Source organism: Scyliorhinus canicula, chromosome 18 (genome assembly GCF_902713615.1).
Source record: "Scyliorhinus canicula chromosome 18, sScyCan1.1, whole genome shotgun sequence".
NCBI lineage: Eukaryota > Metazoa > Chordata > Chondrichthyes > Carcharhiniformes > Scyliorhinidae > Scyliorhinus > Scyliorhinus canicula.
The window spans coordinates 67,008,031-67,032,741 of NC_052163.1; the positions used below are offsets into that span (position 1 = coordinate 67,008,031).

The 24,711-nt window shown below is 49.6% G+C and overlaps 1 protein-coding gene across 1 annotated transcript in view; it reads left to right on the forward strand.

Moving 5' to 3' along the window:
• Positions 1-24,711, forward strand: part of LOC119953678 (proton channel OTOP3-like) — a 91,493-nt gene that overhangs the window by 1,104 nt on the left and 65,678 nt on the right. The window contains exons 2-3 of the mRNA XM_038778201.1: positions 1,130-1,515; positions 16,556-16,692. Of these exons, the coding sequence (XP_038634129.1) occupies positions 1,158-1,515; positions 16,556-16,692 (495 nt within the window). The 5' untranslated portion in view covers positions 1,130-1,157. The remainder of the gene's footprint in view (positions 1-1,129; positions 1,516-16,555; positions 16,693-24,711) is intronic.

Below are 24,711 nucleotides of genomic sequence, written 5' to 3' on the forward strand. Positions count from 1 at the left end.
TGAAGCAATTATGCTATCCACAATGCTACCGTGCTGCCTTTGATGACTGTTGTTATGGGAGACTATTAAGGGATATGGAGAAAAGGTGGAGAATGGGGTGAAGACACAGAGCATGAGGGCGACTCGGTGGCACAGTGGTTAGCATTGCTGCCTCATGGCACTGAGGACCCAGGTTTGATCCTGGCCCGGGTCACTGTCTGTGTGGAGTTTTCACGTTCTCCCCGTGTCGGCATGGGTTTTACCCCCACAGTGCAAAGCTGTGCAGGGTAGGCGGATTGGCCACGCCAAAATTGCCCCTTAATTGGGGAAAAAAAAAGACTTGGGTTCTCCAAATTGGGAAAAACAGACACAGATCATCCATAATTTAATTGAATGGTGGGATAGTTTAAGCGGTTGAAGAGCCTATTCAAGTTTTTATTCTCTCTCTCTCCTATTCTCCCCTTGCTGCTTGCCCTCCTTTTCACACATTCCTATCCTTTATTATTCTCCCTTCTCCTCTCTCCCTCCCTCCCCATGCAGCAATGACCAGGGGGAGGGACCCCCTGGCTAACATTGCCTCTCAGCCAGAGGCACTTCCCTCTGCATCAGGACAGATTGCACAAGGTTTGGCTCTGATTTCCTTGTGTTATAAAGTCTGAAGGGTAACCTGATCAATGTGTTTAAAATGTTAGAAATTGAGACAGCAAAACTATTTCCTTTGCTGGGCGGAGTCCAGGACAAGGGAATAGAATCTTAAAATTAGAGTTGGGCCAGTTGGGGGGAGATATCAGTAAACCTGCAACTCTTCCCCCCGTAAAAATTGTTGGTGCTGGAGCGCAATTGGAGCTATCAAGACTGAAATTGATAGATTTTGTTGGAAATGGCCTCCTGCTGCTCTTACTAAGGGTAAATTGAATTGATCAGCCAGGATCTAATAGAAAGGATGAACAGATTTGATGGGCTAAATGGCCTCCAGAGTTCCTAGGTCCCTATGACTCAGCAGAGCCCAGAAGCCAAAGACTGGGGAATTGGAGATGATCATGTGATGGTGGATGGAATGATTCAATCTCCTGACGCGACTGTTCTTGGTTTCCCTCAGTATTTTATAGCTTCTTCATCCCTACTTGTGCCTTGCTCTTTATCCTTCTAGAGACGACTGACATCAGAGAGCTGAGAATATGGCTGAAAGAGAGGAAGCTGGAACAGCTGCCATGCGGTCTGAAGGAAAACTGCCTCAAAAACTGATTTCGGAGAACTTCCAGAATGAATCCAAACGAGAGACAATTTGCCAGAGCCCAACAACCCCCGAGAAAAGCAGCAAACTCTTGTCTTCGCTCCTGGCCGTGAATGTTGTGCTTCTAGGAGCTGCTTTCATCCTGAGTTCCATCTTCAATCGCGCTTCTGGACGAGGAACCCATGTCCTGATCCTCCTAATGGTCCTCAATGGCCTGACTATGGGCTGGATGTTGTTTCACCAATCTACGGCCCATTCTGTCCGCCACCAAGACCTGCATGCTGGTGCCATCTGGCTAAGGGGTAAGTGAAAGGATTTTGCCTGTGAAGCTTTTGCTGTTTAAAATACAGAGATCTGGTTTGGTCCAGGGTTATTCAAGGTGCCTTCTGTATTGAGGTGGGTGGACCTCATTGGAGGAAGGGAAGGACTGGAGGAATTGCAAGGAATAGAGGGGTGGGGACGAGAACCCAGTGAGGAAGGCCACAAATTGGTAACAGAAGCTGCCAGTATTATTTTTGCTCTGAAGAAAGTGAAGAGGAAGTTCAGTTGAGGTTGGGAAGATTATTACATCAAAGTTCCCATTCCTTGCTCTGTCCAGCTAATGCTTAATGCCCATGCAGTGAAAAACTACCTCAGCAGGTCTAAGGGATTGATTAAGAAGGGGAAAATAGAGTACGAGAGTAAGCTTGCAGGGAACATAAAAAACTGACTGTAAATGTTTTTATAGATATGAGAACAGAAAAAACTTGGTGAAGACAAATGTAGGTCCCTTACAGGGGAATTTATAATGGTGAGACAAAAAATGGCTGAGCAACTAAATACATACTTTGGTTTTGTCTTCACAAATGAGGACACACAGGATCCCAGAAATGTTGGGGAATGTAGGGTTTAGTGAGAGGGAGGAACTAAAGGAAATCAATATTAGTAGAAAAATGGTGGGATTGAATGCTAATATAATAATCTTATGGGCAGCACGATAGCACAGTGGCTTCACAGCGCCAGGGTCCCAGGTTTGATTCCCCGCTGGGTCACTGTCAGTGCGGAGTCTGCACGTTCTCCCCGTGTCTGCGTGGGTTTCCTCCCACAGTTCAAAGATGTGCAGATTAGGTGGATTGACCATGCTAAATTGCCCTTAAGTGACCAAAAAGGGCACTTTTTGAGGGGCTACTGGGATAGGGTAGAAGTGAGACCTAAGTAGGTCGGTGCCGAATGGCCTCATTCTGCACTGTATGTTCTATGTTCTAAGTATCCCAGAGTACTTAAGGAAGTGGCTCCAGAAATAGTGGATAAATTGGTGATTATCTTCCAAGATTCTGTAGGCTCTGGAACAGTTCGTACGATTGGAGGGTAGCTAATGTAATCCCACTATTGAAAAAGGGGAGTAGAGAAAAAACAGGGTATTATAGACCAGTCAGCCTGACGTCGGTTGTGGGGGAAATTCTAGAATCCATTATCTACTGGGATTCTTTAAGGATGTAATTAGTAGCGTTGATGAGGGGAACCAGTGGATGTGGTTTATTTGGACTTTCAGAAGGTTTTCAACAAAGTTCCACATAAGATATTAATGTGTAAAATTAAAGTGCATGGAATTGGGCATAGTGTATTGAGATTAACAGAAAACTGGTTGGCAAACAGGAACAAAAAGTAGGAATGATGTGGAGATGCTGATGTTGGACTGGGGTGAGCACAGCAAGAAGTCTGACAACACCAGTTTAAAGTCCAACAGGTTTGTTTCAAATCACTAGCTTTCGGAGCACTGCTCCTTCCTCAGGTGAATGAAGAGGTAGGTTCCAGAAACATTTATATAGACACAGTCAAAGATGCAAGATGATACTTTGAATGCGAGCATTTAAGAACATAAGAACATAAGAACTAGGAGCAGGAGTAGGCCATCTGGCCCCTCGAGCCTGCTCCGCCATTCAATTCGATCATGGCTGATCTTTTGTGGACTCAGCTCCACTTTCCGGCCCGAACACCATAACCCTTAATCCCTTTATTCTTCAAAAAACTATCTATCTTTACCTTAAAAACATGTAATGAAGGAGCCTCAACTGCTTCACTGGGCAAGGAATTCCATAGATTCACAACCCTTTGGGTGAAGAAGTTCCTCCTAAACTCAGTCCTAAATCTACTTCCCCTTATTTTGAGGCTATGTCCCCTAGTTCTGCTGTCACCCGCCAGTGGAAACAACCTGCCCGCATCTATCCTATCTATTCCCTTCATAATTTTAAATGTTTCTATAAGATCCCCCCTCATCCTTCTAAATTCCAACGAGTACAGTCCCAGTCTACTCAACCTCTCCTCATAATCCAACCCCTTCAGCTCTGGGATTAACCTAGTGAATCTCCTCTGCACACCCTCCAGCGCCAGTACGTCCTTTCTCAAGTAAGGAGACCAAAACTGAACACAATACTCCAGGTGTGGCCGCACTAACACCTTATACAATTGCACCATAACCTCCCTAGTCTTAAACTCCATCCCTCTAGCAATGAAGGACAAAATTCCATTTGCCTTCTTAATCACCTGTTGCACTTGTAAACCAACCTTCTGTGACTCATGCACTAGCACACCCAAGTCTCTCTGAACAGCGGCATGCATTAATATTTTATCGTTTAAATAATAATCCCGTTTGCTGTTATTCCTACCAAAATGGATAACCTCACATTTGTCAACATTGTATTCCATCTGCCAGACCCTAGCCCATTCACTTAACCTATCCAAATCCCTCTGCAGACTTCCAGTATCCTCTGCACTTTTCGCTTTACCACTCATCTTAGTGTCATCTGCAAATTTGGACACATTGCCCTTGGTCCCCAACTCCAAATTATCTATGTAAATTGTGAACAATTGTGGGCCCAACACGGATCCCTGAGGGACACCACTAGATACTGATTGCCAACCAGAGAAACACCCATTTATCCCAACTCTTTGCTTTCTATTAATTAACCAATCCTCTATCCATGCTACTACTTTACCCTTAATGCCATGCATCTTTATCTTATGCAGCAACCTTTTGTGTGGCACCTTATCAAAGGCTTTCTGGAAATCCAGATATACCACATCCATCGGCTCCCCATTATCTACTGCACTGGTAATGTCCTCAAAAAATTCCACTAAATTAGTTAGGAATGACCTGCCCTAGGGCAGCACGGTGGCCTAGTGGTTAGCACAACCGCCTCAGGGCGCCGAGGTCCCAGGTTCGATCCCGGCTCTGGGTCACTGTCCGTGTGGAGTTTGCACATTCTCCCCGTGTCTGCGTGGGTTTCGCCCCCACAACCCAAAAATGTGCAGAGTAGGTGGATTGGCCACTCTAAATTGCCCCTTAATAGAAAAAATAATTGGGTAATCTAAATTTATTAAAAAAAAAGGAATGACCTGCCCTTTACGAACCCATGCTGCGTCTGCCCAATGGGACAATTTCTATCCAGATGCCTCGCAATTTCTTCCTTGATGATAGATTCCAGCATCTTCCCTACTACCGAAGTTAAGCTCACTGGCCTATAATTTCCTGCTTTCTGCCTACCTCCTTTTTTAAACAGTGGCGTCACGTTTGCTAATTTCCAATCTACCGGGACCACTCCAGAGTCTAGTGAATTTCGGTAAATTATCACTAGTGCATCTGCAATTTCCCTAGCCATCTCTTTTAGCACTCTGGGATACATTCCATCAGGGCCAGGAGACTTGTCTACCTTTAGCCCCATTAGCTTGCCCATCACTCCCTCCTTAGTGATAACAATCCTCTCAAGGTCCTCACCTGTCATAGCCTCATTTCTATCAGTCGCTGGCATGTTATTTGTGTCTTCCACTGTGAAGACCGACCCAAAAAACCTGTTCAGTTCCTCAGCCATTTCCTCATTTCCCATTTTTAAAACTCCCTTCTCATCCTCTAAAGGACCAATATTTACCTTAGCCACTCTTTTTTGTCTTATATATTTGTAAAAACCTTTACTGTCTGTTTTTATATTCTGAGCAAGTTTACTCTCATACTCTATCTTACTCTTCTTTATAGCTTTTTTAGTAGCTTTCTGTTGCCCCCTAAAGATTTCCCAGTCCTCTAATCTCCCAGCACTCTTTGCCACTTTATATGCTTTTTCCTTCAATTTGATACTCTCCCTTATTTCCTTAGATATCCACGGTCGATTTTCCCTCTTTCTTCCGTCCTTCCTTTTTGTTGGTATAAACCTTTGCTGAGCACTGCGAAAAATCGCTTGGAAGGTTCTCCACTGTTCCTCAACTGTTCCACCATAAAGTCTTAGCTCCCAGTCTACCTTAGCTAGTTCTTCTCTCATCCCCTTGTAATCTCCTTTGTTTAAACACAAAACACTATTATTTGATTTTACTTTCTCACCCTCCATCTGTATTTTAAATTCCACATATTGTGATCGCTCCTTCCGAGAGGATCCCTAACTATGAGATCATGAATCAATCCTGTCTCATTACACAAGACAAGATCTAGGACCGCTTGTTCCCTCGTAGGTTCCATTACATACTGTTCTAGGAAACTATCGCGAATACATTCTATAAACTCCTCCTCAAGGTTGCCTTGACTGACCTGGTTAAACCAATCGACATGTAGATTAAAATCCCCCATGATAGCTGCTGTACCATTTCTACATGCATCAGTTATTTCTTTGTTTATTGCCTGCCCCACCATATCGTTACTATTTGGTGGCCAATAGACTACTCCTATCAGTGACTTTTTCGCCTTACTATTCCTGATTTCCACCCAAATGGATTCAACCTTATCCTCCATAGCACCAATGTCATCCCTTACTATTGCCCGGATGTCATCCTTAAATAACAGAGCAACACCACCTCCCTTACCATCCACTCTGTCCTTCCGAATAGTTTGATACCCTCGGATATTTAACTCCCAGTCGTGACCATCCTTTAACCATGTTTCAGTAATGGCCACTAAATCATAGTCATTTACGATGATTTGTGCCATCAACTCATTTACTTTATTCCGAATACTACGAGTATTCAAGTAAAGTACACTTATGTTGGTTTTTTTACCTCTGTTTTGAATCTTAACATCTCCAGTTTTATTCCTTTTGTTATTACTGGGCCTATTCACTGAGCTCCCCTCAGTCACTGTACCTTGTACTGTCGCCCTTTTAGATTTTTGACTATGTCTTCTCTGCCTTGCACTTTTCCCCTTACTTCCTTTTGCTTCTGTCCCTGTTTTACTACCTTCCAACTTCCTGCATTGGTTCCCATCCCCCTGCCACATTAGTTTAAACCCTCCCCAACAGCTCTAGAAAACACCCCCCTAGGACATCGGTTCCAGTCCTGCCCAGGTGCAGACCGTCCGGTTTGTACTGGTCCCACCTCCCCAGAACCGGTCCCAATGCACCAGGAATTTGAATCCTTCCCTCTTGCACCATCTCTCGAGCCACGCATTCATCCTATCTATCCTGACATTCCTACTCTGACTAGCTCGTGGCACTGGTAGCAATCCTGAGATTACTACCTTTGAGGTCCTACTTTTTAGTTTAACTCCTAACTCCCTGAATTCCGCTTGTAGGACCTCATCCCGTTTTTTACCTATATCGTTGGTGCCTATGTGCACCACGACAGCTGGCTGTTCACCCTTCCCCCCCCCCCCCCCCCCCCAGAATGTCCTGCAGCCGCTCCGAGACATCCTTTACCCTTGCACCAGGGAGGCAACATACCATCCTGGAGTCTCGATTGCGTCCACAGAACCGCCTGTCTATTCCCCTTATGATCGAGTCCCCTATCACTATAGCCCTGCCATTTTTCTTCCTGCCCTGCTGTGCAGCAGAGCCAGCCACGGTGCCATGAACCTGGCTGCTGCTGCCTTCCCCTGGTGAGCCATCTCCCTCAACAGTATCCAAAGCGGTATATCTGTTTTGCAGGGAGATGACCGCAGGGGACACCTGCACTGCCTTCCTACTCTTGCTCTTTCTTTTGGACACCCATTTTCTATCTCCCTCAGTAACCTTCACCTGCGGTGTGACCAACTCGCTAAACGTGCTATCTACGACCTCCTCAGCATCGCGGATGCTCCAAAGTGAGTCCATCCGCAGCTCCAGAGCCGTCAAGCGGTCTAACAAGAGCTGCAACTGAACACAGTTCTTGCACGTGAAGGAGCCAGGGACAGTGGACGTGTCCCTGAGCTCCCACATCGCACACGAGGAGCATGACACGAGTCTGGGATCTCCTGCCATGTCTTAAACCCTTGGTAAACGTAAACAACTAGAATTTCAAACTAAAAATAAATAATTAGACAATGAAAAGAAAAAGAGAGACTACTTACCAGTCACTTACCAGGGTTAAAAAGCACCTCCTCACACTCTGCACCGAATTACCTCACTGCACCAAATTACCAAGTTTCAATCCCCACTCTGGATGAGTCTCACTCCGGATGTGTCTCCTGGAAAAGTGCTAGCTTACTGTGTGCGCTGTCTGTCTGTCTTTTATACAGACCTCAGCTAACCGATGACTCAAAAAATACCTTAACTTCAAAGAGAAGAATACAATGTGCCCCTAAACAGGCCTCAGGTGATTGACAGATAACTGCCTCTCAGCAATTAGGGTGGGGGCAGCTTCAACCAATCAGACACTAAGCGCCACACTGCACTTTTAACTGAAAAACAGCAGAATTAGATTTTCCACTTACCTTTCCTGATTTACCTCACTGCACCAAATTACCAAGTTTCAATCCCCACTCTGGATGAGTCTCACTCCGGATGTGTCTCCTGGAAAAGTGCTAGCTTTTGCTTTTGCAGGTAATTAAGTCTTTACAGATCACAGATCCAGAGAGAGGGGTAATCCCAGGTTAAAGGTTAAAGAAGTGTAAATTGTCTCAAGCCAGGATAGTTGCAAGCCCAGACCAGATGGTGGGGGATGAATGTAATGCAACATGAATCCAAGGTCCCAGTTGAGGCCATAGTCATGTGTGCAGAACTGGGCTATAAGTTTCTGCTCGGCGATTATGCGTTGTCACGCGTCCTGAAGGCCGCCTTGGAGAACGCTTATCCGAAGATCAGAGGCTGAATGCCCTTGACTGCTGAAGTGTTCCCCGACTGGAAGGGAACATTCCTGCCTGCCGATTGTTGCGCAATGTCCTTTCATCCGTTGTCGCAGTGTCTGCATGGTCTCACCAATGTACCACGCTTCGGGACATCCTTTCCTGCAGCGTAAGAGGTAGACAACGTTGGCCGAGTCGCACGATGATGTACCGCGTACCTGGTGGTGGTGTTCTCACGTGTAATGATGGTACCCATGTCGATAATCTGGCACGTCTTGCAGAGATTGCCATGGCAGGGTTGTGCAGTGTCGTGGTCGCTGTTCTGAAGGCTGGGTAGTTTGCTGCAAACAATGGTTTGTTTGAGGTTGCGCGGTTGTTTGAAGGCAAGTAGTGGGGGTGTGGGGATGACCGTGGCAAGATGTTAGTCTTCATTGATGATGTGTTGAAGGCTGCGAAGATGATGTCGTAGTTTCTACGCTCTGGGGAAATACGGGACGATGAAGGTCTGTCGGTTGTGTCCCCTGTTTGTCTTCTGAGACGGTCGATGCGGTTTTTTGCTGTGGCGCGTTGGAACTGTCGATCGATGAGTCGAGTGCTATATCCCGTTCGTACGAGGGCATCTTTCAGCGTGTGTAGATGTCTGTCACACTCCTCGTCTGAGCAGATCCTGTGTATACGGAGGGCTTGTCCATAGTAGATGGCTTCGTTAATATGTTTAGGGTGGCAGCTGGAGAAGTGGAGCACCGTGAAGTTATCCGTGGGCTTGTGGTAAAGCGAAGTGCTGAGGTGACCGTCCTTGATGGAGATGAGTGTGTCCAAGAATGCAACTGGTTCTGGAGAGTAGTCCATGGTGAGTCTGATGGTGGGATGGAACTTATTGATGTCATCGTGCAGTCGTTTCAGTGATTCTTCGCTGTGGGTCCAAAGGAAAAAAATGTCATCGATGTAATCTTGTTCAAACTTGTGCATGAAGATGTTGGAATATTGAGGTGCGAATTTGGTCCCCATGGCTGTTCTGTGTGTCTGGATGAAGAACTTGTTGCCGAAGGTGAAGATGTTGTGATCCAAAATGAAGCGGATGAGTTGCAGAATTGTGTCTGGAGATTGGTAGTAGTCGGTGTTGAGTACTGAGGCTGTTGCAGCAATGCCGTCGTCATGGGGGATGCTGGTGTAGAGTCCCGAGACATCCATTGTGACGAGGAATGTTCCTGGTTCAGCTGGTCCATGGGTGCTGAGTTTCTGTAAGTAGTCCGTCGTGTCACGACAGAAGTTGGGTGTTCCTTGTACATTGGGTTTCAAGATGCCCTTGATGTAGCCAAAGAGGTTCTCACACAGGGTCCCATTGCCTGACACGATAGGCCTGGTGTGTTGGCCTTGTGTATTTTCGGGAGGCAGTAGAGATCTCCAACACTGGGATTACGTGGGATGAGTGCATGTAGGGTGCTCTGAAGGTCTAGATCCAAGGTCTTGATCAGTCGGTTGAGTTGGCGAGTGTGTTCCTTGGTCGGATCTGCAGGTAACTGTCTGTAGTGTTCCTGGTTATTGAGTTGATGGTACACTTCTTTGCAGTAGTCCGTTCTGTTCAGTATGATGGTGGCACCTCCTTTGTCCGCTGTTTTGACGTCGATGTTGTGGTTGGTCTTGAGAGCACGGATGGCGTTGCGTTGTGCTTGGGTGACGTTCGGGGTTATCTTGTGAATGCGACTGATGAATCTGGCATTGATGCGACTCCTTGGGTTTGAGCATACATGTTGAGTCTCGGGCAGCGGCCTTCCAGAGGGGTCCAATTCGACTATTTCCTCTTCGGTTGCCGCACCACAGATCTCTCGGTCTGCTGTTCCGGCTCATTGGTTGTCTCATTGGGTTCGCTGTTGGCCTCTTGGGGTCTGTGGAAGAATTCCCGGAGCCTCGTTCGCCTGATGAATTCCTCCATGTCTGCCATGAGACTGATGGGGTCCATTTTGGTGGTGGTCAGAAATTGAGCCCTCTGCTGAGGACTTCGATTTCGTCTGGTTGAAGGGTGTAGTCCAACAAGTTGACAATACATTTCCCTGTATTGTTTTCTACTGTGGCGGCTTGGTTGATGCTGGTGGTGATGCAGAGTTTCGCAAGCTTTCTGTTCTTGGTGTGTATACAGGTGGCGTAGTATCGTTGTCTCATCTGTTTGGCGGTGTTCCGCAGCTAGTCTGCTGCATCCTGAATGTAAGTTGAGAATATGGACTCTATCTTGGTTTCCAGGTTGCGGCGTCTGCTGTAGAGCTGGTTACGAGGTGGTTGAGGAGTGTGAGAGAGGTGTGACGACAGAGTCTCTCAGCATAGTCTGTTTTGTAGGTCGACTTGAGTGGGTTTGTGATCTGTAGCCCTTTCGGGATCTTGTCTGCTTTCCTGCATCTTTGTAGAAACTTAATGTCAGTGTCTGTATGTGCGATCTTCCTGGAGATCCTCTCCACTTTGAGCCGGCAGTTTGCGGTGTCGAAGGAAGCCATGATGTGGAGATGCCGGGGTTGGACTGGGGTGAGCATAGTAAGAAGCTTACAACACCAGGTTAAAGTCCAACATGTTTGTTTCAAACACTAGCTTTGAAAGCAGACCAAGCAGGCCAGCAGCACGGTTCGATTCCCGTAACAGGCTCCCCGAACAGGCGCCGGAATGTGGCGACTAGGGGCTTTTCACAGTAACATCATTGAAGCGTACTCGTGACAATAAGCGATTTTCATTTTCATTTTTCAAATAAAAATGTAGGAATTAATGGATCTTTTTCCAAATGGCAGGCAGAGACTCCTGAGGTACCGCAGGGATTGGTGCTGGGACCTCAGCTATTCACAATGTATATTAGATGAGGGAACAAAATGTAATATCTCCAAATTTGCAGATGACACAAAGTTGTGTGGGAGGGTGAGCTGTGAGGAGGATGCAGTGATCCTTCAGTGTGATTTGGACAAGTTGAGTGAGTGGGCAAATTAATGGCGGATACAGTCATGTTTGAGACAATCCCCTGGCTGGGGGGTGGGCGGTTTTGGTGCATGGACCACTGTGGAGGGATCCTCCAGTAACACGCTGAGAGGGTCACCAGCATCATGGCAGCCTGCTGCATCGTCCCTAACATCGCGCAGCAGAAGGGCGACATGCTGGATGAAGAGGATGAGAAATGCCAGGCCTCGTCCGACGAGGAGGATGCATGGGGAGGGAGAGAATGGATAGAACAGGTAGACACGGGAGGCTTCACAAAGTGTGAGCCAGGGCCAATGTGCACAGAACCCTCTGATCACCTCCATGTTCACCGACCTGGGGGAGGGGGGGGGGGGGCGGGAGAACTGGCCAGGGGCACGGACACCACATCTCAACCCCACAGCCCCTCCCCCTCCTGCCCACCCCCCTGCCTGCAACCCTCTCTGTTATACATACCTGCCTCACTACGGGGTAGGGCCCTGGGTTGGCAGTAACACCGGGTCTCTTCCATAGGATGGAGGATGATGACAACCCGCTCTGCAATGAGATCTGGTGCTCTGCATTGTTTGACAAGGTCCAACTCCTGCCCACGGTAGCACTTTCCACCGTCCACCTGGGTGATCCCTGCATGCGAGTTGGCCAATCCATCACACGGTCCCATCAAATCCTTGGGGTGGCAATGGTGAGGACCGTCGGGGGGGACCCAGCCAACCCACAACGTCCATCCATTCTCCCAACCGCACCCCCCCCCCCCCCACCTACCCACCCCATACCCCATCTGGGGCCATCCCACCCATCACACCGCTCTGACTGAGCACCAAGGCAGGTTTTAACAGTATGAACAGGCGTTTAATGTACACCAATATTTACAGATACATAACCTGTAACTAAACTGTGCCCTGCACTCAGGCCGACTTAACTGGTGTCGAACTTTCTGGCCTTACAGGCCGTAACGCTGTCTAGGTGGTTCCCCAGAGTGGAGGCGGCCTGCTGTGATTCCCGCCCTGCGACCTGAGTCCCCATTGGCGGCCATCTGGGTCTGGTTCAGCCCAGTGGCTGCTCAGGTGGCCCAGGTGGCATGGTGCCGCCCTGTTCTGCCCGCTGCCCACCAGATGGACCGGTGAGGGGGGGGGAGTCACCAGCATGGGCCCATCACCACCGGGCTACTCCATGGGACGTGATGACAACCCGCTCTGCAAAGAGATCCGGTGCTCCGCATCTTTGGAAAATTCTCAGACAAATCAGTACTGGACTGACTTTCACTGCTAATTTGAGACACCTTTTCAGCTGACAGGCTGTCCAATTCATTCTTGATCACTTCTTTAGTCTCATTGACCAAAATAGTTTCCTCCTGCCCACTTAGAAGCTGGTGCATGCAGAGCTATCCCCCGAAGCCCCCCCGCCACCTGGCTCTGCCAGTTCTGGGGGCCCGCTGGATCCGGTCTCACCCAGGGTCTGCATGCTGGAGGCCATGGTGCACAGGGAGCGGACCATCGCTGTCCGGGACTGCGCCACATCACCCATTGACTGTGCCAAAACCTTCTGGGTCTGTGCCACATCAGCCAGTGACTGTGCCACGACCCTCTGTGTCGGCGCCATGTTGGCAGGCTTCTGGGCAATGCTGCTGATTTCTCAGACATGACCTGCTGTGACTGGGTCATGCTCAGAAGCACCGCTGCAATTTCCAGGTGGCTCTGCCACATGGCTGCCTGTGAGATGGCAACCCTGCCCTGGGCCTCAGCCAGCGCCTGCACAGAATGCCCCAGGCCTTGGACATGCTGATCCATAGCCAAAACCATCGCCCCAATGCCTCAACCGCGGATGCCACCCGTGTGGTGTTGGCCTGAGTGGCAGGCATGGTTGGCATTACCTCCTGCTCCTACACGCGGTTGGACTCCTCCAACTGCACCTGCAGGTGCTGGATGCTGGTCGACAACCCCTCATGAACTCCTTGGCTCTGCAATTGCATCTCCACTACAGATGGGACTGTCTGTTATAGAAGTCCAAAACCTTTCTGGGCAGCAGATAGTGTGTCCCAGGAGCCTCTACAGCCCCCCCAGCAAGTCCTGCAAGACACAAGACAAGACTATGATTAGACGTGAGGCGTGGGGCAGTGGGGGTGAGGGAGGTGTTGCGGGGGGAGTCGGCACACATCATGGAAAACCGCAACTAAGCGGCGTCTCACTTCCTCTCCCGCGGCCGACCTCTACCCCGGTGACCTCCCTTTCCTCAGAGCCGCCGACCACGTCCAGGCCCTCTGCTCAACCACGGTGAGGGGCCGCAGATTCAGCGGCCCCCTCCAGTTTTCTCCCGTTCTGGGGGGGGGGGGGGGGGACATATACTGCACAGGGGGTTGGTAGCTGTAGCGCAGGGTGGGGGTTTGGCTGCCCTCTGGGTGCGGGGGGGGGTAGGGTTATGGGTGTATGGGGGTTAGTGCCAAGGGCACAGCGTTGCCTACTCACTCTGGCTGCCCCGAGGTCCTGCAGAGTTTTACGGCATTGCTGGCCAGTATTGCTGGTGGCACTCACCTGCACCCATGCAGGGTGAATAGTGGCCTCCTTCCTGAGCTGGGGTACAGGGTGGCCCGACTCTCCTCCACTGCGGCCAGGAAGGTCTCCAGCTCGGCGTCAGTAAATCCTGGGCCCATGTGTCTTGCTGCCATCTTGTTTGTTGGGATGGTGTGTGCGGGGTGGAGTGTGGATATGCAGCTCGTTGGACTCCTGAGTGTCAATAGCGACTCCGGTGAATCCTGCACCATTTTCCATTGGAATCGATTTTGTTCAACGTGGCGCCGGTGCTAGCCCCTTTACAGTCGCTGAATCAGTCCAGGCACAGGACCATTTTTGCTGTCGTGGAACTCCACGAATCGTGCGCCAGCGTCAACACTATAGTCTCAGGAACAGAGAATCCAGCCCTGTATGTTTTCAAGAAACAGTTAGATATAGCATTTAGGGCGAAGGGGATCAAAGGATATGGGGGGAAAAGCGGGATTATACTGTTGAGTTGGATGATGAATGGCAGAGCAGGCTCGAAGGGCTGAATGGCCTCCTCCTGCTCCTGTTTTGTACGTTTCTCTGCCGCCGCCAGCAAACAGCCGGAGAATTCAAGCCTTAGTCTCCCATCTCGGAGCCAAATGGTGACGGAACGAATCCTGTTTGTAAACCTCTGCCATTGTGAAACAAGCAGCTGAGAAGCTAGCACTTCAGGCCCTTGTCCCGGCCTCAAATCGACTCTGGATGGAAGGCAAGTGTCTCTGAATCTGTATGAGATTCGTTTGGAATTCTTAATCCACCACATACTCAATACAACAGCCCCATAACATGCAGCTGTCAGTATAAACCAGACAGATTGTTTGGCGTCACCGATAGGTCAGCATTAGAACTCTCACTTCTGAGAAAGAAGGTTGTGAGTTCATGACCCATTTCAGAGATTTGATGACCTAATTTCGCCTGATACTCCATTGCAGTGCTGAGGGAGAGAGCCGTAGAGGCTGTCTTTTAATTCATTCACTCAGACGTGTTCTGCGTGAAGGCAGGTCCTCAGATCATCGACAGCTGCCAGTTCTTCTTGGTAACCTGTTTTGGAGGTGGTTTGTCAATTGCCTCCTACTGACAGAGGCAGGTTCCAAGTCTATCTCGGCCAGAACCCATGTTATTCTAAACCACACCCTATCCATCCAGCCAACTGAGCTAACCAGCCCGCCATCTTTTAAATGAGATGTTAACCGACTGTCAGATTTGACCTTGTAGAAGAAACACAAGCCTTGCATTTATATAGCTCCCGTAACATCCCAAGGAACTTCAAAGGAGATTTCGTAAACAAAACTTAACATAAAACCAGATAAGATGATAGGATGGGTGATCAAAAATTAGGTTTCAAGGATAGGGAGATAGACAGACAGGAAGAATTTCAGGGATTGAATTCCAGAGTTTGGGACCCAGACAGCGGAAGTCACTTCCACCAATGATGGAGCAATTCAAATGTGGGATATGCAAGAGGCCGGAATTGGAGGAATGCAGAGATCATGGTGGAGGAATCCTGCCACTGGGAAGGATTTGAGAACAAGACTCAAAATCTTAAAATTAAGGCATAGCTTGACTGGGAGTCAATGTAATCATAGAATTTACAGTGCAGGAGAAGGCTAATCGGCCCATCAAATCTGCACTGGCTCTTGGAAAGAGCACCCTACCCAAGCCCACACCTCCACCCTGTCCCCAGCACAGTAGCATTGTGGATAGCACAAATGCTTCACAGCTCCAGGGTCCCAGGTTCGATTCCAGCTTGGGTCACTGTCTGTGCGGAGTCTGCACATCCTCCCCGTGTGTGCGTGGGTTTCCTCCGGGTGCTCCGGTTTCCTCCCACAGTCCAAAGATGTGCAGGTTAGGTGGATTGGCCATGATAAATTGCCCTTAGTGTCCAAAATTGCTCTTAGTGTTGGGTGTGGTTACTGGGTTATGGGAATAGGGTGGAGGTGTTGACCTTGGGTAGGCTGCTCTTTCCAAGAGCCGGTGCAGACTCGATGGGCTGAATGGCCTGCTTCTGCACTGTAAATTCTATGAATTCTATGAACCCAGTAACCACACCCAACACTAAGGGCATTTTGGACACTGAGGGCAATTTAGCATGGCCAATCCACCTAACCTACACATCTTTGGACTGTGGGAGGAAACCGGAGCACCCGGAGGAAACCCATGCATGGGGAGAACGTGCAGATTCTGCACAGACAGCGACCCAAGCCGGGAATGAAACCTGGGACCCTGGAGCTGTGAAGCAATTGTGCTAACCACTATGCTACCGTGCTGTCCTAGTCCAGTAACCACAGGGGTAAATACAGGAATGGGACTTAACTGTGCGCTGAAGTTTGTGCAAATTAGGAAGAGCACGTGAATATATTGGAATAGATCTAGAGGTAACAAAGGCTTGAATGAGGGCTTCAGTAGTAGATGAGCTACAGCAAGGGTGGAGTGGGGTATATTACCGAAGTGGAAGTAGGCAGTCTTAATCATAGTGAGGTGAGTGAACAGGACTTACTGTGGGTTAGGATACAGGAAGCAAATTGACATAAAAGGTTCCCACATCATCATTCCAAGAACAGCAGAAGAGTTCTCCCCAGTGACCAGGCATCAACATCACTGAAACTGGACATGATCACGATGCTGCTTTTGGGAACTAGCTGTTTGCAAATTAGCTGCTGTGTTTCCTACTGTGGCGACATTTCCAAAATAATTAATTGGCGTAAATCTCTTTGGAATACCCCGAGCGTGTGAAAGGTGCATTATAAAGAAAAGTTCTTCCGAATGGAAAATTCCTGTTGTTGAGGCTTCACTGATGTAGCCACGATTAAATATGTCTGGTTATTCTTCCTGCCAACATCAGTTATGTTCTTGCTCTGATTTCAGGGGCAGTGTTGCTGTTTGGAGTCTGTAGTATTGTGCTGGATATTTTCAAGACCGGATATTTCCTTCAGAAGAGCGGCGGTGACAGATCGGTGAATGTTTTTTATCCCATTGTAGAAGCTATCTTCATCAGTGTACAGGTGAGCTTCTTCTCAGTTTACCTGGGTGTCAGAGAATTTCACCACTGCTTACAGCTCACAGCAGAACCCCCGCCCCCCCCCCCCCCCCCGTGATATGTTAACCATGCAGAGTCAAATCATTTTCTCATTTCTCAAACAATTTAGTTTTGTAATCGGATACATACATTTTAATTAGGCTAATAAGGGAGACAACTTTTTAATCAGCAAAATGTATTGTTTAGTGATTACATAGATGATAGGAGCAGGAGGAGGCCTTTTGGCCCTTCGAGCCTGCTCTGCCATTCATCACAGCCAGGGCTGATCATCCAACTCAGTAGCCTAATCCTGCTTTCTCCCCATAGCCTTTGATCCCATTCTCCCCAAGTGCTATATCCACCTCTTGAATATATTCAAAGTTTTAGTATCAACTACTTCCTGTGGTAATGAATTCCACAGGCTCACATTTCTTCACACAAAGAATGGCCTCGTTATCTCTGTCTGAAATGGTTTACCCTGACTCCTCAGACTGTGACCCCTGGTTCTGGACACACCATCATTGATTACATCTTTCCTGCAACTACTATGTCGAGTCCTGTTAGAATTTTATAAATCACTGAGATTTCCCCCCCCCCCCCCCCCCCCATTCTTCTGAACTCCAGCGAGAACAATCCCAACCTAGTTAATCTCTCCTCATATGACAGTCCCATCATCCCTGGAATCAGTCTGGTAAACCTTTGCTGCACTCCCTCGAGAGCACGAACATCCTTCCTCAGAGAAGGAGACCAAAACTGCACACAATACTCCAAGTGTGGCCTCACCAAGGGCCTGTCCAATTGCAGCAACACATCCCGGTTTCTATACTCAAAACCTCTTGCAATGAAGGCCAACATACCATTAGCCTTCTTTATCGCCTGCTGCACCTGCATGCTTACCTTCAGCGAATGGTGCACAAGGACACCCAGGTCCCGCTGCACACTCCCCTCTCCCAATTTACAATCATTCAGGTAGTAATCTGCCTTCCTGTTTTTGCTTCCAAAAGGAATAACCTCACACTTTTTCAAATTATACTGCATCTGCCATTGGTTTGCCCACTCGCCCAACCTGTCCAGATCTTGCTGTAGGGTCCCTGCATCCTCGTCATAATTCACCCTCCCACCTAATTTGGTATCATCTGCAAACTTTGATGTTACATTTTGTTCCCTCATCCAAATCATTACTATATATTGTGAATAGCTGGGGTCTCAGCACCGATCCCTGTGGTATCCCACTGGTTACTGCCTGCCAATTTGAAAAGGACACATTAATCCCTACTCTTTGTTTCCTCTCTGCCAACCAGTTTTCTATTCACCTCAATACATTTCCCACAATCCTATGCGCTTTAATTTTGCACAATAATCTCTAATGCGGGACATTGTCAAATGCCTTCTGAAAGTCCAAATATACCACATCGACTGGCTCCCCCTTGTCAATTGTACTTGTTACCTCTTCAAAGAATTCCAACAGATTTGTCAAGCATGATTATCCCTTCATAAATCCATGCTGACTCTGACTGATCCTGCCACTGCTTTTTAAATGTTCCGCTATGAAGTCCTTCATAATGGATTCAAGCATTTTCCCCACTACCGATGTTAGGCTTCCTGGTCTTCAATTCCTGCTTTCTCTCTACCTCCCTTTTTGAATATCAGAGTGACGTGAGCTACCCTCCAATCTGCAGTAACAGTTCCAGAGTCTGTAGAATCCCAGAAGATGATCACCAATGCATCCACTATTTCCAGAGCCACCTCCTTAAGCACTCTGGGCTGCAGATTTTCAGGCCCTGGGGATTTATCCGCCTTCAATCCCATCAATTTGCCCAGCACCATTTCTCTACTAATGTTGACCTCCCTCAGTTCTTCCCTCTCACTAAACCTTTCATTATCCAACATTTCTGGGATCTGATTGGTGTCCTCATTTGAGAAGACAGAACCAAAGTACGTCTACAATTGCTCATCTTGAATTAGTGATTGAGGCACTCTCAATTACGACGCGAGAGCGATGTCGGTAATCAAAGGCTTTAATATACAGAGAACAGGACAGCATTCGGAGAAGTGTGCTCACCACGTGCAGCCTTATCCTGTTCCTGGGGGCGTAGCCAGAGGCGGAGTCCCCCAGGGTTCCAAGCCTCTTAAAGGGGCAAGGTATTAAAGGTAGATACCGTTCATCAAATTCACCCCGTTTAAAAAAAACACATAGTCCGTCGGGGGTGAAGTGTTTTAAATTATAAGTTCAGTCTTTGTGGCGGTCTGATCATCCGTGCTGACTTTCGCTGCACCGGTGGTGGCGCCGTGGATGCGGTCGGTTCCGATGGTGGTCTATCCGGGAGCACGGTTGACTGAGCCTTTGCCCACCTTGGAGGGGGGGGGGGGGTATCAGGAGTGATTAGGGTGGTCGGTGCCGGCGCCGGCTGGGGGGCAGGGGGCGCTATGGGGGGGGGGGGGGGGGGGTCGCTGTCAGAGTCGGTGGTCGGTGCGGGGCGGGGAGCGTCGGTAGAAGGGGGGGGGTCGGTGGGGAAAACGGGGTCAGTGGGAGAGTCGGTGGGGTCGGTGGGAGAGCCAGCGGGTGCCAGGTCTCGCAGGGAGACAGTATCCTGCCTGCCGTCGGGGTGCTCGACGTAGGCATATTGAGGGTTTGCATGCAGCAGGTGGACCCTCTCGACTATTGGATCCGTTTTATGGCTCCTCACGTGCCTCCGGAGTAGGACTGGACCCGGAGTCGTCAGCCAGAGTGGAAGCGAGACCCCAGAGGTGGACTTCCTGGGGAAGACAAACAAATGATTGTGAGGGGTCTCGTTCGTGGCCGTACAGAGGAGCGACCTAATGGAGTGCAGGGCATCGGGTAGGACCTCCTGCCAGCGGGCGATTTGGAGACTCCTTGACCGTAGGGCTAGGAGGACAGCCTTCCAAACTGTCGCGTTCTCCCTCTCCACTTGCCCGTTTCCTCGCGGGTTATAGCTCGTCGTCCTGCTCGAGGCGATGCCCTTGCTGGGCAGGTACCAACGCAGCTCATCGCTCATGAACGATGTACCCCGGTCGCTGTGGATATAAGCGGGGAAACCAAACAGTGTGAAGATGCTGCGCAGTGCCTTGATCACGGAGGCCGAGGTCATATCGGGGCAGGGGACAGCAAAAGGGAAGCGGGAGAACTCATCGATGACGGTGAGGAAATAGACGTTGCGGTTGGTGGACGGGAGGGGCCACGCTTAGTCGCTCAAAGGGCCCAGAGGCCTTTATCAGGCGGGCCTTGTCTGGTCGATAGAATTGCGGTTTGCATTCCGTACAGATCTGGCATGCCTTAGTCATGGCCTTGACCTCTCCTGTGGAGTACGGTAGGTTGCGGGACTTGAAGTGGGCAAGCCGGGTGACCCCAGAGTGGCAGAGGTCATCGTGGATGGATCTCAGGCGGTCCAATTGCGCGTTGGCGCACGTGCCGCGAGAAGGGCATCTGGGGACTCGTTGAGCTTCCCCGGGCGATATTTAATATCGTACGTATAGGTGGAGAGCTCTATTCACCACCTCAGAATTTTGTCGTTCTTTATTTTGCACCGTTGTGCGTTATTGAACATAAAGGCGACCGACCGTTGGTCGGTGACGAGGGTGAACCTCCTACCGGCTAGGTAGTGCCTCCAGTGTCGCACGGCCTCCACTATGGCTTGTGCCTCCTTCTCGACTGCAGAGTGCCAAATTTCCGAGGCGGTGAGGGTTCGGGAGAAGAACGCTACCGGTCTGCCCGCCTGGTTGAGGGTAGCAGCCAGGGCGACGTCTGACGCGTCGCTTTCTACTTGGAAGGGAATGGCTTCGTCGACCGCGTGCATGGCGGCCTTGATTATGCCGGCTTTGATACGGTCGAAAGCCGACTGGGCCTCATCCGTCAGGGGAAAAACCGTGGTCTTAATGAGTGGCCGGGCTTTGTCCGCATATCTGGGGACCCACTGGGCGTAATAGGAGAAAAGCCCCAAGCACCGTTTGAGTGCCTTGAGGCTACGGGGAAGGGGGAGTTCCTTAAGGGGATGCATGCGGTTGGGGTCCGGGCCTAGGACCCCGTTTTCCACGACGTAGCCAAGGATGGCTAGCCGGGTTGTGTGGAACACGCATTTCTCTTTGTTGTACGTGAGGTTGAGGGCCCGGGCAGTCTGGAGGAACTTCCTCAGGTTTATGTCGTGGTCCTGCTGGTCATGGCCGCAATGGTGACATTGTCCAAGTACGGGAAGGTAGCCCGTAAGCCGTACTGGTCCACCATTTGATCCATCACCCTCTGGAAAACTGAGACTCCGTTTGTAACACCAAAGGGGACCCTGAGGAAGTGAAACAGCCGACCGGCTGCTTCAAAAGCCGTGTAGGGGCGGTCCTCTGAGCGGATAGGGAGTTGATGATAGGCCAATTTTAGGTCAACCGTGGAGAATATCCGATACTGGCCGATGTGAGTGACCATTTCAGCTATGCGGGGAAGTGGGTAAGAATCGAGTTGTGTAAAGCGGTTTATGGTCTGGCTATAATCCACTACCATTCGTTGCTTTTCCCCGGAGTGGACTACCAATACTTGAGCCCTCCAAGGGCTGTTGCTGGCCTTTATGGCCCCCTCTTTTAGTAGCCGCTGAACCTCTGACTTCATAAAAGTCATGTCTTGGGTACTGTACCGGCGACTCTTGGTAGCGATGAGTTTACAGTCGGGAGTGAGGTTCGCGAAGAGGCGGGGTGGCGCAACTTTGAGTGTCGCCAGGCTGCATACCGTGAGTGGGGGCAGGGGTCCACCGAACTTCAGTGTCAGGCTCCGATGGCTGCACTGAAAGTCCAGACCGAGCAGCAGGGGAGCGCAGAGTTGAGGAAAGATGTAAAGTTTAAAACGGGATTATTTAGCGCCTTGAATCGCGAGGTCAGCGACACAATACCCCGTGATTTGAACCAAATGGGGCCCTGAGGCGAGGGCGATAGTTTGGGAGGCTGGGTGGGTACGCAGGGAGCAGCGCCTTACCGTGTCTGGATGGATAAAGCTCTCCGTGCCCCCGGAGTCGAATAGGTAGGGAGTGTCGTGGCCATTGATTCGCATCCGCATCATTGAGTCTCGTAGGTGTTTCGGCCGCGATTGATCGAGTGTGATCGCTCCTAGTTGCGGGCCGTCAGAGTCGAACTCACAAAATGGCCGCCCGGAGTCACAAGATGGCCGCCGCCGCCGGTCGCACGTGTCGGGTTTCGAAGATGGCCGCTGCCAAGATAGCCGCTCCCATGACTCGCACGAGGTCGATGATGCGTCGGAAGTGGGCGTGAGACCGGGAGCTTGATTTCTGGGCCTGGTGAGGGTTTTGTTTGTGGCCTTTGGGCCCAGCCAGGCAGACTTTCGCGAAGTGCCCTTTCTTCCCGCAGTCGTTGCGGATCGGGCCGGGCAACGCTGCCGTGGGTGCTGGCCTTGCCCACAGAAATAGCATGGGGAACTCCCGGAGTGAGTTAATCTTCGCTTGGCACAGGCCTGTACCGTGGCCAAGTCTGGAGTGGATCGAGAGGGGTTCGCAAGGTCCGCGGAGTATGTACGGAGATTACGGTGGGCCGTTTCGAGAGAAGAGGCGAGCATTACCGTGCCCTGGAGATCCTTTGCCCTGTCGTCTAGGAGCCGCTACCGGATGTACGAGGACCTGATACCAGACACAAGGGCGTCGCGGATATGTAAGTTCCTGTGTTCTTCTGCCGTCACTGCTTTGTGGTTGCAGTTCCTCGCGAGCGCGGTGAGTCTCTCCACGTACTCGTCCAGCGTTTCCCCGGAACGCTGGCTGCAGGTTGAGAGCAAATGTCTGGCGTGTACCTCGTTAGTAGTTTTTATGAAGCGTTTCTTCAATATTTCGACCGCCGCCTCATAGGTCGTAGCGTTCTCGATCATGGCGGAGAGTCGGTGGCCCACCCGGCCATGTAGTAAGCGCAGCTTGCGAGTGCTGTCAACATCAGTCATTGAGGAGTCCAGATAGTCCTCGAAACACCGGAGCCAATATTTAAACATTTCCGGGGCTTCCGGCGACCTGGCGTCCAGGTTGAGCTTCTCCGGTTTTAGAGCGCTGTCCATCTTGATGTGTCTGTATATTAAATTGAGGCACTCTCAATTACGGCGCGAGAGCGAGGTCAGTAATCAAAGGCTTTAATATACAGAGAACAGGACTGCATTCGAGAGAAGTGCGCTCGCCACATGCAGCCTTATCCTATATACTGGTTCCTGGGGGCGTAGCCAGAGGCGGAGTCCCCCAGGGTTCCAAGCCTCTTAAAGGGGCAAGGTATTAAAGGTAAATACCGTTCATCACAGTGATGCTTGTATTTGATTGGACTAATTGATAGGATGGACGCAATACAACGGAAGGTTTCTAAGTGTGGCAGCGAGCAGGAAATGCCAGCTGTTTCCAGATAGCAGACCTGTCAAGCCAGTCACTGGTATCTAACATTAATTAGGGCACTTAATGATTCCCATGGGCTTCATGCTGCAAATGACTCCTGCCGGTTGATAGGCTGGGACAACACCCAGTTAACAAGGGGGAGCAGCACTTAACCGGATCCCGCAGAGTAAACCCCAGACAGCACGCAGCCAAGCCACCGCGCCGACCAGCTCCACAATTCGGGGATGCGGACCTGGTCACACTGATGGACTGAGTCCAGGTAGGAAGCCCGGTTCCCCCGAGGGGCTCAGAGAATCAGCCACAGGGCAGTCACTGCCATCTGGGAGTCAGTGGCAGTATCCGGTGGCACGGGGAGTGAGACAAGGAGGACCACCACCCAGTGACGCAAGAAGCTCAATGGGGCCCCCCAATGACCCCGAGTCTGCCACCGCTGCCCCAGCACGATATCGCAACATGCCTCCCCCCCCCCACACCCACGATGCATGGAGAATGTGGCTTACAATCACAAGATGCAAGTCTTGACAGGCTTGTGCACCTAATAGTGAAGAACGTTTAGCTTCAACAATCACGAACCACAAGGATGTCGCAGTGTCGTTGTTTGTCACTGAGAGATAGCATGACAGTAAAGTAGTAATTGTGTTACTATTGTAGTCACGTAATTGGCAGTCAGTTTTCTGAATTTTTTTAAAATATAAAGTACCCAAATTTATGTACCCAATTAACTTTTTCCAATTAAGGGGCAATTTAGGGTGGCCAACCACCTACTTTGCACATCTTTGGGTTGTGGGGGCAAAACCCATGCAAACGCGGGGAGAATGTGCAAAATCTACATGCACAGTGACCCAGAGCCGGGATCGAACCTGCAACCTCGGTGCCATGATGCAGCAGTGCTAACCACTGTGCCACCTCGCTGCCCAGTTTTCTGAATCTTCGGATCATGACATAGTTGTGATAAATCAAGAGTATGATGCTCCAGTGTCCAGTTTGAACACAGTCTCGGAACCATTGACTTGCAATGGAGTGTTCCATTCAGATTTTGTGTTAATAGATTTGTATTGGATGCAGTATCTGTTAATAGGAAGTGTTCTTTACAGTTGTCTGGTATTTCTCAATAATACCCACAAATAAAGAATCTTCAAGACAATAAGCATCTATATTAACATTATGGTTATCCACCTTTTGAGGTTTCTGCACTTGTATGAACACTCTGAACATTCATGTGTTTCTTTATTAAATTTGATGTTTTAAAGTGTGTCCCTTTTAATGCATGACGTGGAGATGCCGGCGTTGGACTGGGGTGAGCACAGTAAGAAGTCTTACAACACCAGGTTAAAGTCCAACATGTTTGTTTCAAACACTAGCTTTCAGAGCACTGCTCCTTCCTCAGGTGAATGAGGAAGGAGCAGTGCTCCGAAAGCTAATGTTTGAAATAAACATGTTGGACTTTAACCTGGTGTTGTAAGCCTTTTAATGCAGTTCTGCATTGGACAGCAAAATTATTCAGTTTGTTACATTTGGAGCAATTTTTTCCGTTTGCTGTGCATTTTTTATGTGGGTGGGCATGTCCACAACACCCCCACATCGTGACGTTACTTTTCTCATGAGCAAATTGGTTGCGTGCATGCGCAGAACGA